The sequence below is a fragment of the Marmota flaviventris genome, chromosome 12 (genome assembly GCF_047511675.1).
Source record: "Marmota flaviventris isolate mMarFla1 chromosome 12, mMarFla1.hap1, whole genome shotgun sequence".
Taxonomy (NCBI): Eukaryota; Metazoa; Chordata; class Mammalia; order Rodentia; family Sciuridae; genus Marmota; species Marmota flaviventris.
Window position 1 is genome coordinate 27,296,141 of NC_092509.1, and position 12,558 is coordinate 27,308,698.

The 12,558-nt window shown below is 36.4% G+C and overlaps 1 protein-coding gene across 3 annotated transcripts in view; it reads right to left on the reverse strand.

Annotated features, from left to right (window-relative positions):
* Positions 1-366: 366 nt before the first annotated feature.
* The window catches only part of Upf2 (UPF2 regulator of nonsense mediated mRNA decay), a 115,946-nt gene continuing 103,754 nt past the window's right edge, over positions 367-12,558 (reverse strand). For 2 of the 3 annotated variants that reach the window (XM_027944841.3, XM_071599801.1), the window contains 3 exons: positions 7,414-7,555; positions 6,772-6,892; positions 367-1,644 (listed from right to left, as the gene is read on the reverse strand). In XM_027944841.3, coding sequence (XP_027800642.1) covers positions 1,635-1,644; positions 6,772-6,892; positions 7,414-7,555 — 273 coding nt within the window. In that variant the 3' untranslated portion in view covers positions 367-1,634. Of the gene's footprint in view, positions 1,645-6,767; positions 6,893-7,413; positions 7,556-12,558 lie in introns of those variants that run through there. The other variant, XM_071599802.1, reaches the window with a different exon arrangement.

Here is a 12,558-nt window from a genome sequence, read left to right on the forward strand (position 1 = left end):
TGCCAGCATTTTCCATATTAATCAGTAGTAACCCTACTTTAAAAACATTAATTCTACTAGATTGCACAGGTGACTTTTTTTGGTGGTGCTGGGGATTGAACCCAGGGCCTTGTGCATGCTAGGAAGGCACTCTATCAACTGAGCTATATCCCCAGCCCCCATGGGTGACTTTATGTAACGTATACACCCAAAGGTAAACTAACTGAGGCACCTGAGAAGGTCAGGACATAGGGAATCCCGAGGGAGAAAGAAATACTAGCAGTGAAATGCTCAAGAAAGTATCTTTGAGAATGTTTTATAAACCCAGAGAGCATGACTGTCCAGGCTTCCAAAACCCAAACCAAATAAAATAAACCACACCAAATCTAAATTACAACACTTTATTGCAGCATCGGCAAAGGTCAGATTTCTGAAGCTGGTGAAGATTGGGCAGCATTTCCATGTGAAATGTTACAACTTTACAAGTTTTGTTTCTTAAATCTACATGCAGAAACTGAAACGTGGTAAAAGAAAAATGCAAAATAGCTAGAAAAAAAGATGTAATCAAGTTGTAGCATACAGATGTGCTCTTTAACTAAATTTACTATGCCTATTAGAAAGCAAACGAAAGACAACTATCCTAATAAATTAACAGATTGTCAGAAACAGACTAAGAACCCTTTTTTCTATTTAGTGGGGGGAAAACAAAACAACAAAACAAAACGAAAACAAAAGCAAAATAAAAGCTCTACTTGTTTCCATATTTTGTTTAGAGACAGAGGCTGTAAACCCATGAAGGTCAACAAAATATTCTGATCTATTTCTTGTTGTCCTTCGTTCATTTTCTGTGACATGCTGACTGGCACGTTTTGTTTTCAATGATACTTACAATGGGCTCAACTATATCCCTGTTCTTAGGCTGGTATCAGACTTGTCTAAGCCATCTGAATGAATGCTCTTTGTACTAATGTCTTCACATTTTTCTTTCACTCTAATAGGCAATTTTATATCACTGGCTCTGATGGATAAAACAGATTTTTCTCCCTCATCCCTTGTTCCTTTTGAAACAATTTCCTAAACAAAGGCCTTCCTGGTGGATTATCTGGTATTTGGATAACTTTCATCATTTTGTTGTCCTGCATGTAAGTTTTTACTAGAAGATTTTACTGCTTGCTCTATACTTTTCTACTGTAGTCCTGGAGCCCCCAAATGTATCTTCTTCCAACATGGGATGTTCAATTCAGACACTGTAACTCAAATCAAGTTCAAAACTTAAGTTCATTTCCCCCATACCATTATCATGGCAACCATTTCTTCTCCGGCTCAGTCATCTCATTGCTGCTCTTCCTGGTGTAACTGCTCAGTAGTCAAGTGAACCATCTCATTTCTTGACTGCCATTCTCAAGAGAAGATTAACCCTCACGTGATTTCCATTACAAAAGGCCTTTTCCGCCTTGTCTGGAAGCGTGGGCTTGTTCCGGTGTTGGCAGAGGCTGCTGTTTCTGCCTCATGGCCCCAGCCTGTCCCAGGTTTAGATTCGCAACTCTCTAGACCGACATGCTGAGATGTGTCCACTGCTCTCATTCAATTGCTGGAGGACTCCACTATCCACAACATCAGATACAGGACCTAATGAAATGACACGTGCTGCTGGATCAACGTCTCCTAAAGGTACAAACAGGGTGATATTAGAGACCTTACTGCTTCAGGGCAAAGTTGGGGCAAGAAAGTGTTTCTCAAATACTACCAACTATCACCTGGTGATTTCTCTAAGTCTTTTTGTTTCCTTTTTTAATTTTTAAAAATTTTTAGTGGATGATGGACCTTTATTTATTTATATATGGTGCTGAAAATCAAACCAGCACCTCACATGTTAGGCAAGTGCTCTACAACTGTGCCAAAACCCCAGCCCCATCTAAGTTAAGTCTTTTTTAAGAGCAAAACAGGAACAATTTTGACAATAATTGCAAGAGGTGGCTCCTGTATCTTCTCTGTGACTAACTGCTAAAGTTTCAAGAATTCAGTTTGTGTTATGGTTGAATTGTATATCCTCAAAATTCATTTGCTTAACTTGAACCCCCCCATACCTCAAATGTTACTTTATTTGGAAACAGCTGTTGGAGATGTAATTAGTTAAGATGAGGCAATAGTGGAGTAGGATGGGTCCCTGGTCCAATACAATGATTATATCCTTATGCACAGGCTGGGGATGTACCTCAGCTGCAAGAGCACTTGCCTAGTATGTGAAAGGCCCTGTGTTCAATTACCAGTACTGAAAAAAAAAAAAAAAAAGAAAGAAAGAAAAAAACACAAACACAGGAAGAATGTCATGTGAATGTCTCAGAGATCAGAGCGATACACCTATAAGCCAATGGATACCAAAGATTGCCAGCAAACCCCAAGAGCCACACAGGAGGCTTGGAACAGCCTTCCTTATAGCCTTAGACCTTTGTCTCATATTTCCTGCCACCAAAACTTTAAGAAAACAAACTTCTGTAGTTTAAAGTCATTCAGTCAATGGCGCTTTCCTAGAGACTCAAAGTTTGTTTTACACAGAGCAAGTTATATGAGCAAGACAATTTCAAGGAATAAAATACAAATATAGGAAAGCATATCCTCAGTTGTCTGTCCCCATAACTCTTCCAGAAGTGAAATAAATATGAAAAATTATCAATGATATAATCATGTCCCCAATGAAAGAACAAAAAGATGGAAGAGTTTCTCCTGAAGTCAAGACAAAGCAGCTGTCTAACACAAAATACTTTAAATAAACAGTGAATGAAAGGAAAAAATGTTGAAAATCTTTGCTAAGTAAGATATGCTTCTATCACTAGTTATAGTGTAGGGTGTCTGTCACCTGACTGGCTTTGTAGGAAAATAATCACTCTGAATGATTAAAATACCAAGAGCTTAAAAAGCACTTACAATATATACTTTGTATTAAATGTTATTCTAGGAGGTATTCTATAGCAAAACTATCACTTATTTAACATACAATGAGGGCATCATATCTTTTTAAAAATAGCAAGCTAGATGCAGTAGCATGTGCTTACAGTGTCAGGCACTTGGTAAATTAGAGGTAGGAACATCTCAAGCTTAAGAGACCAACCTGAGCAATATACCAAGACCCCATCTCAAAATGAAAATAAAACATAACAAAAATAACAAACACACACACACACACACACACACACAAAAAAAAAAAAATCCACCAAAACTGTGTATAAATCCTTTCTATTCTAATTGTGGTCTGCACACCAGCAGCTCTGATATCATCTGGGAGCTGAACAGAAATGAACCAGAACCTTCCTTTTTAGTCTAGATGATTTATATGTATTTTAAAAGTTTGAGAAGTGACAGAATAATCCATATGACCTTGTAGCATCTAAACCATATAAGCAGTAATTCTTGCCAAAGATGCAAAGTTTCAGATTGTCAACTCTACTGGAGAAGAAAAGAATCTTGTTCTGCACTACAGAAAAACTGAAGAACAATTTCACTTACAACACAACCCCCATCTTATTCACTAAAAATAAATACCTGTAATTTTTTAAAAGGCTGAAGTTTTAATTTACATTCCTCTGATAAGATCCTCTGGTTAGAAAACATAAAAATCATTATATAATATTAGGAGCCTATCAAAATCCATAGGTAAAAAAATTTCAACTACTTGAAAAACTAGTTTTCAAATTAATTTTCCTTTTACTAACACGTAACATTACCAACATTAATTGATTTTTTAAAAAAAAATCACCAGCCACATTAATAATCAACTTGAAACCAGTTCCTCACATTTACTCACAGACTCAAGGTCCCCCCGTCCCCCTTCACATAGGTACCCCCCTCCAGCATACTCTACTTAAGCTACTGATGATGCCAGTGCTCCATACACACCTTCCACTAAAGCTAAGTCTGGCCCAAAGTAAGCAGAAGAAAATAAAGACCCAATCACCATTCCATCCCATCAGTTTGTTCTTAAAATGACTATATTTCTTCACTCAAAATAAGTTTAAAAATGGCAAAGAACATGTGGTACTCTAAAACGCTCAAAAACTCATGTTTATGCATTTGACCATTTTACAATGCTTTAACCATATCTATGTTTTAGAAACACTGCCTATGAAAATAGCACTCATTATCCTTTACAGAGTGCCATTCAAAAGGATGATGGACAGGTTAGGATTTGTTTTTTTAAGTTACAATTTTAAGACAAAATTTAAAACAGGTTGAGAGGTTAGCTCAAGGGTTGGAACTCAGAAAAAATGGAAAACAAGAACTTGGGAGCAGAACTGAAAGAAGAAAGTTTATTAAATGACTAAATGTAGATTGCAGTCCATGCCCCCCACCCTGAATCTTTAATCTCATGGAGAATGGAGACAAATTAGCAGGTAAATAAATAGGACACAGTCTGTGGAAATATAGTGAATTAAGACAACATATCCTCACTGATCTATGTCAGTCTTAAGAATACCAAGGTGGGTCTTAAGGAGAAGCAGGAGTTATCCAGGAAGAAAAGCAGGAGACTGCTCCAGAGAAAGGCAAAAATAGAACAGTAAGAACAATACGTAGTTAAAAGACCAGCTGGTTAGGAGTAGGGAAAGGAACTGCGAGAGATGAAGCAAATAATTTAAGTATATGCATGCATGTCATACCTTGCTAACCAAGCTGAAGAGTTTGAAGTTTATTCTACGAGCCATAAGGAGCCATTCATGAATTTTAAGCAGAAGGGCTCATATAGTCAGATGGCAGATTTGCATCTTAGAAAGAACAATGAGAATGAATTGGATGTGGCTGAAACAGACTAAGAAGTAGATGAGGTAGCTGCAGTTATCTACACTTATCTTAGCCCAAAGGCCAAGAAGCGATTGCAGCAGTAATCCAAATGTGAGGTGACAGTGGTTTGATCTAGAGTCTTGGTATTGGGGCAGAATAAAATAGGTACCTTTGAGAACCTTTTAGTATTAGAATGCAGAGGGTTATTACCCAGATGGAATTGAGGGGGAAGGAGAACTACAAAATGAAACCCCCTTTCCCAGTATGGACAATAGTAGTGCTTTTGTTTACTAAGCTAGAACAGGGCAGGAACAAGGCACACACTGAGGTTTCTGTTTCAGAGATGCACACCTGGACAGGCAGAAACTCAAGTGTGAGGTCTGGGCTGGAGATCTGGACAGTAATGAAGTCATAGAAAGGATGACCCCTTACAGACAGTAGAAGGATAGGAAAAAAAACCAAGGAATCTGGACATCTATAGGTAGGGCGTCTGCATAAAGGAGCTGAAAGTCAGGTAGGAATCAGAGGGGTCAGAGAAAGGGGGGAAAATCAGAAGCTAGAAGTCATAAAAGCAAAATGAAAGAGTATATGGAGGAAAACAGAAGGGCCCATAATGCAAAGTGCTACAAAGATATTGCTCAAGGAGTGGTTAGGGACCCCAGAGAAGGCTGTTTCACTGAAAAGGTAGGGTAAGTCACACAATGATTGGGAGGCAAGGAAAAGAGCAAATGTGGTTGGTTCTTCCAAAGGGAATTTGGAGGAAGAGGAAAGGAAAATAGAAAGTTAAAGAATTTGGAGAAATGACTGAATAATGTTGGTAGCAAACTAAGTAGGGCATACCACATATACATCTATTATACTAATTACGTTTACACATCTGTTTCTTCATATTTATCTTTGTTCCCTACTGCCTGAGAAATGCTTTGAATAAATAGCACAAATGACATATTTGAATAAATAGAATAAATAGAAATAAGCAGAATAAATGAGTCGGACAGAATTAGCTTTCAAGTACAGGTAGTACTCTGTTTTCTCACTGGACTCTAAACTTGAGGATTTTCTTCTCCTTTTAAATTTTTTTGTAATGAAGGGCTGGACCTGGTAGGTACCAGATGAATATATGCTACTGCAGATACCCATTATGTCATCAAACTTCATACTTACAAATTCTATAAGATTCTGATATTCCCACATTTAAAAATTAGAAAAAGATAACTAATATCTGAATAGAAAAGGAATTAGGTATAAATAAAGACAATGTGCTATTCAGAGATGTTACACTGCAATATGGAAAAGTGAAGTTGATAAAAATATCAAGATAAGATATTCTAATATTTTTAGTTTCTGATGATAAGAGGGAACATATATTATCAAAACTACTATAGCATATATTTAAAGCTACTTTTTTTTTTGGGGGGGGGGGTGGTGGTACTGGGATTAAACCTAGGGCCTCACACATGCTAGGTAAATGCTTTTACTACTAAGCTATATACTCAAGGCCTAAAGCTATTTTTAAGATGTGGTGGGTTTTTTTTTGTTGTTGTTGTTGTTTTGTTTTTTTATGCCAGGGTCTGAACCCAGGGGTACTTAACTACTGAGCCACATCCCTAGCCCTTTTTTGTATTTTGTTTAGAGACAGGGTCTTGCTGAGTTGCTTAGGACCTTGCTAAATTGCTGGGGCTGGCTTTGAATTCCCAATCCTCCTGTCTTAGCCTCTCAGCCGAGCCACTAGAATTACAGATGTGTGCCACCATACCTAGCTAAAGCTACTTTCAAAAAAACTGCAAAAGCAAGAAACTAACATTTGTCAATGTCCATTAAGCTAAGAGTTTGTACATTTAGCAGCAACAAAACAGGTTTCATCTATTTTGCTAATAATTAGGCTTTTGTCTGTAAGTATAATCCAGAATTCTTTAATTTATTCATATGGATATTACAAAAAGGGAGGGGAAAGGGGAAGGGGGAAGGGGAAAGGGAAAGGGGAGGGAGAGAGCAAGCTAAGGGAGAAGCTGTTTTTACCTCCCACCAGTCTTAAAGATTAGATCTGCATTAGGTGCTCCCTTTGGATGCTGGTAACGAGGCCGCCGCTCACGATTGGTGTTTGCTGGAGCTGGGCGCTGAGCAAGAGACTGCAACATTTCTATGATTAGGATCAAAAAAGAAAATGCTGTTAACTCTTATAAATGTACACTATCTGTGAAGCAAATAAAATGTTAGGGAGATCAAGTTTATCAGTCCTTATTATCAGGTAAATGACTATAGAAAAGTAACCATTATACAGACTATCATGATTGTAAGGTACTAAAAGAACCATCAAGAGATGAGATTCTTTCAGTACCCAATGTTTCCTTATTGTAAATTTGGTCATTACATTAAGTGCCTTAAGAGACAATTAAAAAGCCTAAGAGGCAGTATACAATGACAGCTAATAAGATAGTGTTTGGAGAGAGTCTACACTGGCTAAAAATTATCCTCTCACTTGCAAACACAGATACCAGTAGGTAATCTATCTGAATTATGGAGTTAGAAAAATAAGATGAAAATTATATTATTATTTTACAAATAAGTCAGAGGAAAATGGAGACAGAATGAGATAAAAGTATATTTCAAGCACTCAAGAAGCATAAAAATTTCCTATTTCTTTTATAAATGATTTCATACCTTGATAATCTTCTTGTTCTTGCCGCTCATTGATATCTAGTGTGAGCTTTTTCATTCTCATCCTTTCTTCTTGTTCTGCCTGTTGCTGGTTCCAATGATTTGCAGCAAGTTGGGATGACATGGGCACATTAAGTATTTTAAACTGAGAGAGAAAAAACAAAAACAAAAACCAAAGGTCACAAATACCCTGAGGAAACCAGAAGAAAAAACAGATTTCAAATAAAATAGCAAGTAGAAAATAAGTTTTTCTTTCACTGTACAACAACAGATTTATAAGAACATCTAAAAAGAAATAGTAGTATTATTCTAGTAGACAAAATCCATCAGATTTGGATGAGAAGTAAAAGTCTACCAGTTTAATCTCCATGAAAAGCAGAAGTTCTTTAGTGTACCCTATTTGGAAACATACCTCTAACAACAAGGAATGATTTTTCATTCTGTAGAACCCATCATGTAGGGCTGTCAGAAAGACTTCTACAGGAAACTGGAATCCACCTCCTGTCATTTCTACCCACCTCATGAACTACATGAAATCTAGTCCATCTTCAACATTACTAGGACTTCGTATTTCTGAAGACAGCTGTGATGTTTGAAAGGAGAAAGAGTTAAGTGAGAACTGTTAAGTTAAACAGTTCTGTTAAAGGGAGAGAGTGAGCCCTTGTCTAGGAAAGCCTTTGTTTTTTAGTGGGATGTTCCTGGCATAGGACTGCATATGGCAAACAAACCTAGATTTAAAAAAAAAAAAAAATCTATGAATTTATGGGTCATGGTTTCCTAGAAAATGTTAAGTAAGCTATGCTAACATCTAAGCACAAAATGGAGGTGTTTCATAACCGAAATTCTCTGTTGTGCATGTCTTAATGAAGAGAACTCATCCTGACCATATCTGTGCAAAGTCAGGGTTCAGGAAGCTGTGTGCAGGATCCCAGACCTCTCTGCTTGATCTGTGCCTCCTGAATGCTGGCATCTTTAAAATCATGTAAAGCTTAACATTGTGTAAGTTCTGACTCATTTGAGATTGACTTGCAAGTTTGATTTTTTTGTATTACTTCATATGTTCCCTCTTGGCATATTTTACGATGCCCTTCAGTTAGTCAATGTTCCCCTCCCCTTAGAATGTAATACCCAGAATACAAACATACTAAGCCAGATACATCCACTAAGGTAATAATATATATATTTTATATATATATATATCTACAAACCCAACTACCTGCATTTTATATTTATATCAGCAGACAAAAATCTCACCTATCAAAATAAAAATATTAAGGCGCCCACTAAACCTCACTGGTTCTCCCCAATGTGCTTAGCTTTAGAGAATTTTCTCTAAGGAAAATAATCACTTTCTTTTTAAAGAGCTCAAAGCCATTAAAAAGGAAAAAGCCAACAAACAAAAAAAGTGTGTTTTAGAAGTGTGTTTCAGTAGTACAGCACATGTCTGGTATGTGTGAGGCTGTGGGGAAGATCCCCAGCATGGCAAAAACTCAAAACCAAATCCAAAATACCTTTGTGAAGTATGTCTGATGTAATTTGATGAATTTCTCTGTAGGTAGACGCTGAAGAAAATCTCTCCTCACTTGAGACAATGAGGATATCAATCACCTCTAACTTTTGTAACCCATCTCTTTCTCTACCCCACCAGCTAGCAGCTGCTGACCTGCTTTCTTTTACTATTGATTCCTCTGCTTTTTCTAAAATTTTAGATAAGTGGAATCATCCAACACACACTCTTTAGCACTACATTATACAAACAGACCTACTATTGATTCACCTGTTCGTAACATTTGGGTTGTTTCTAGTTTTGGGTTAACATGCTAGGAATGGAATAGCTGGAAATATCTGTTTCAGTTTTTTTTTTTTTTTAATTGTTGGTTGTTCAAAACATTACATAGTTCTTGATATATCATATTTCACACTTTGATTCAAGTGGGTTATGAACTCCCATTTTTACCCCGTATACAAATTGCAGAATCACATCAGTTACACATCCATTGATTTACAATGGATGTGTAACTGTCCAACTGAGTTCAGTTCCTTCACATCCCTACTGAAACATGGCACAATCAGTCTTCCTAACTTTAGTTATGCTAGTAAGCATATACTGGTATATCAATTGACATTTTTTAATTTCCTAGTGACTAAAACCATCTGTTTAAAACCTCATCCTAGAATCATACATCAAGTTTGTTGGACTAGATTTCAGAAAGCAGTTTTTGCTTGTTTTTGAAAAAGGCCAAAAATCTTAATGACAACTGCTCTACAATTACATATATAAGTTCTTTCAGTCCTCAAAGATATAATTAGTTTCTATATGAAGACTGGGACTCTTTAAAGTAGATTATTCCTTCTGACATTATTTAATTTTACCCAATCTTACTATGCCCTTTCAAAGAGAAATCTTCCTTCTTGATATGAGGGGGAAAATACCATTCCACAGCACTGGTTTTTTACTCTTTATTCTTTTTAAGAAGCACTTCCTAATCCCCATGAGCCACATGTTTTTAAAAACTGCCAACTGTGGCTATTCCTAAATTCTAGTGTATATGGCCTGATGATAGCCAATTTTTCCTTCTTACATAATTACTAATTCTATGATAACTTTCTTCTGCCCCTTCCCCAGTTTTCTTTTTCTTTTTGTCTTTTTTTTTTAATATTTATTTTTTATTTGTAGTTGGACACAGTACCTTTATTTTTACGTGGTGCTGAGGATCGAACCCAGGGCCTCACACATGCTAGGTGAGAGCTCTACCACTGAGCCACAACCCCAGCCCCTACCCCAGTTCTCTTTGATTTCCACATTACAATCACTTCTTTCATGAAATACATACTTGTCAGGTATATTGCTGCAAGGAAATAAAGAACACAAATTTTTGAAGTCATACAAATTGGCCTCATAGTCCTATCATATATTAGTATGACCTAGCAATCACCCAAGAATTCTCTGAGAGGGGGCTGGGGTTGTGGCTCAGTGGTAGAACATTCGCCTAGGACGTGCAAGGCGCTGAGTTCAATCATCAGCACCACGTAAAAAATAAATAAATAAAGCTATTGTATCCAACTACACAGAACACACACACACACACACACACACACACACAAAGAATTCTCTGAGAACTATACATACATTGGAGGAAAGATAGCCTCTTCAACAAATGGTGCTAGGAAAACTGGAAATCAATATGAAGCAGAATGAAATTTAACCCCTATCTATCACCCTACACAAAACTCAACTCAAAGTAGATCAAAGACTTAGGCACTAGAATAGAGACCCTGCACCTAATAGAAGAAGAAGGTCCAACTCTCCATTGTGTCAGCTTAGGAACCAACTCCCAATAAGACTCCTAAAGTGCAAAAGTAAAATTAAGAATCAATAAATGTGATGGCAACAAACTAAAAATGTTCTTCACAGCAATAATCAAGAATGTGAAGAGAGAGCTTACAGACTGGGGGAAAACCTTTGCCACCTGCACCTCAGATAGAGTATTAATCTCCAGGATATATAAAAAACTAAAAAAACTTGACACCAAAAAAATAAAAACAAATAACCCAATCAATAAATGGGCAAAGGAACTGAACAGACACTTCAAAGAAGAAATAAAAATGGTCAACAAATACATGAAAAAATGTTCAACATCTCTAGTAATTAGAGAAATGCAGATTAAAACTACACTGAGATTCCATTTCACTCCAGTCGGTCAGAATGGCAATTATCAAGAATATAAGTTAAAAAAAAAAAAAGAATATAAGTAAACAATAAATGTTGGTGAGGATGTGGGGGGAAAGGTACACTGATATATTGCTGATGGGCATAAAAACTGGTACAACTACGCTGAAAAGCAGTACAGAGATTCTTCAGAAAACTTGGAATGGAACCACTATTTGACCCAGTTATCCCCTCCTCGGTATACACCCAAAGGACTTAAAATCAGCATATTAAGTGACGCAGCCACATTTTAAGTTTAGAGCAGCTCAATTCACAATAGCTAAACTATGGAACTAATCTAGGTGCTCTTCAACAGATGAATGAATAAAGAAAATGTGGCATATATGCACACTGAAATATTACTCAGCCATAAAAAGAATGCCACTATGGCATTTGATTGTAAATAGATGGAGCTAGAGACTATCATGTTAAGTGAAATAAGCCAATCCCAAAAAACCAAAGGTCAAATGTTTTCTATGAGGATGCTAATAACACACAACCAGGTTGAGGGAGGGAAGAATAGAAATTCAGTGGATTAGACAAAGTGAAATGAAGGAAAGGGAGCGGGGATAGATACAGGGAAGACAACAGAATGAACTTTAACATGTGAAAATACACTCTATTAATGTATATCTAAAAAGAACAATTAAAATAATTCTCTGAGACACTTTTCTCACCTATAAAAAGAAGACACCAATACTACTTACCTTTTAAGGTTGTTCAGAGAATTAAATGAGATAACATTACTTTCTGGGGGAAAAAAAAAGACTCTTCGCAAAATAAGTCACCAACTTAAAACATCACCTTCTTAGAAGAATGATTTACAACCAATAATCAGAAAATTAAAATCTTTTAATTATTTCTGGTATACCTGTCCTTATGCTTAGTTTGTAATCTACATCAGGAGTATATTTACATAATACACAACTTGTTTTGTTTATGTCCACAAAACTAAAACATAATTAAAATAGTTACCATTCTGTAAAATATACTTTTAATTTATTTTTCAAAATTCAGGAAGATACACAAAAAATAAATAGATGAAAAAGTTCAGCTTGAAATCAATTTCCTGTCAAACTCTTTTTTTTTTTTTTTTTTTTTTTTTTTTAAATATTTATTTTTTAGTTTTCGGCGGACACAACATCTTTGTTTGTATGTGGTGCTGAGGATCGAACCCGGGCCGCTCGCATGCCAGGCAAGCGCGCTACCGCTTGAGCCACATCCCCAGCCCCTCCTGTCAAACTCTTTATATATGTCTCTAACATATGAAGCAAAACTTCATTTATTCTTCCTAAACAGTAATATTACTACTGTGAGACAATCACAGTAATTTGTGAAATTTTTTATTTTTAGTACTACTCATGTTGTAAAGCCTTCTGTTGCACCTGTATGTCCAAACCCAGGTGCTATGAACTATTAGGAAAGAAAAGTTCCATTAA